This window comes from Trichechus manatus, unplaced genomic scaffold (assembly GCF_000243295.1).
Source record: "Trichechus manatus latirostris isolate Lorelei unplaced genomic scaffold, TriManLat1.0 scaffold00040, whole genome shotgun sequence".
NCBI classification, from domain to species: Eukaryota; Metazoa; Chordata; class Mammalia; order Sirenia; family Trichechidae; genus Trichechus; species Trichechus manatus.
The window spans coordinates 13,733,919-13,734,770 of NW_004443976.1; the positions used below are offsets into that span (position 1 = coordinate 13,733,919).

Consider the following 852-nt stretch of genomic DNA (forward strand, 5'->3'; position numbering starts at 1 on the left):
CCCTTCACCGCCACGTGCTGGCGGCTCCCGGCGACCACAGATGACCTCACGGCCACCGCCAGCCTTTAGGAACGGCACTACAACTCCCAGCATGCACTGGCGACCTAGGAAGGCTTTCACTTTCACTAGATCGGACAAGCCGGGTGTGAGGTGCAACGAGAAAAAGGTCCGGAGCGACAACAGCGAAAGGCAGGATGTACGGTTCCGTGGGACTTTTCGGCTTGGATAATAACGTTCCTCTCGTTGATCTAAACTGTGTTATTGTTCCAGCAACTCAAATAATAGTAGCTCTTCAAGGATAGTATTTAATTCTGAAGAATCAATGAGGAACACAAACATTTTGCATCATTTAATCCTCTAAACAACCTTATAAGTTAAATGGTAGATACCGATGTCCCTAATTTACAGATGAAGAAACTGAGGCTTCTAAGATTACTTAAAGTCATTTAGATGTTACAAAAGCTTAGTGCTGGAGAGGATACTGGTGATCATCTTGTGTTACAGAAAAGGAAGATGAAGTCTATGATTCTATGAGAATCATGTATTTTCCTCAGAAAGTGACTATCCCAATGGACGTGATCTGCTCCTGTAATCCAAGCAGGGAAAGGAGAGTTCAATGGAATCAAAATACTCCTTTATCCCCTTTTTCCCCCCAACTACTGCCACACTCTCAAGTTCTCAACATGGTTCTCCAGCCCCAGCATACGTATACACCAGTCAATGAAAAGATTCAGGACTCCAGGGGGGAAATAGGATGTAACTAGTATCTCCTTCTCTTCCTATATTCAAAGCTCTTAGATGCTTCCTATATTCAAAGCTCTTAGATGCTTCCTATATTCAAAGCTCTTAGAT

The 852-nt window shown here is 43.5% G+C and overlaps 1 protein-coding gene across 1 annotated transcript in view; it reads right to left on the reverse strand.

Annotated features, from left to right (window-relative positions):
* Nucleotides 1–93, reverse strand: part of DHX33 (DEAH-box helicase 33) — a 28,362-nt gene extending 28,269 nt beyond the window's left edge. The window contains exon 1 of the mRNA XM_023730995.1: nucleotides 9–93. Within this exon, the coding sequence (XP_023586763.1) occupies nucleotides 9–93 (85 nt within the window). The remainder of the gene's footprint in view (nucleotides 1–8) is intronic.
* Between the last annotated feature and the right edge of the window lie 759 nt (nucleotides 94–852).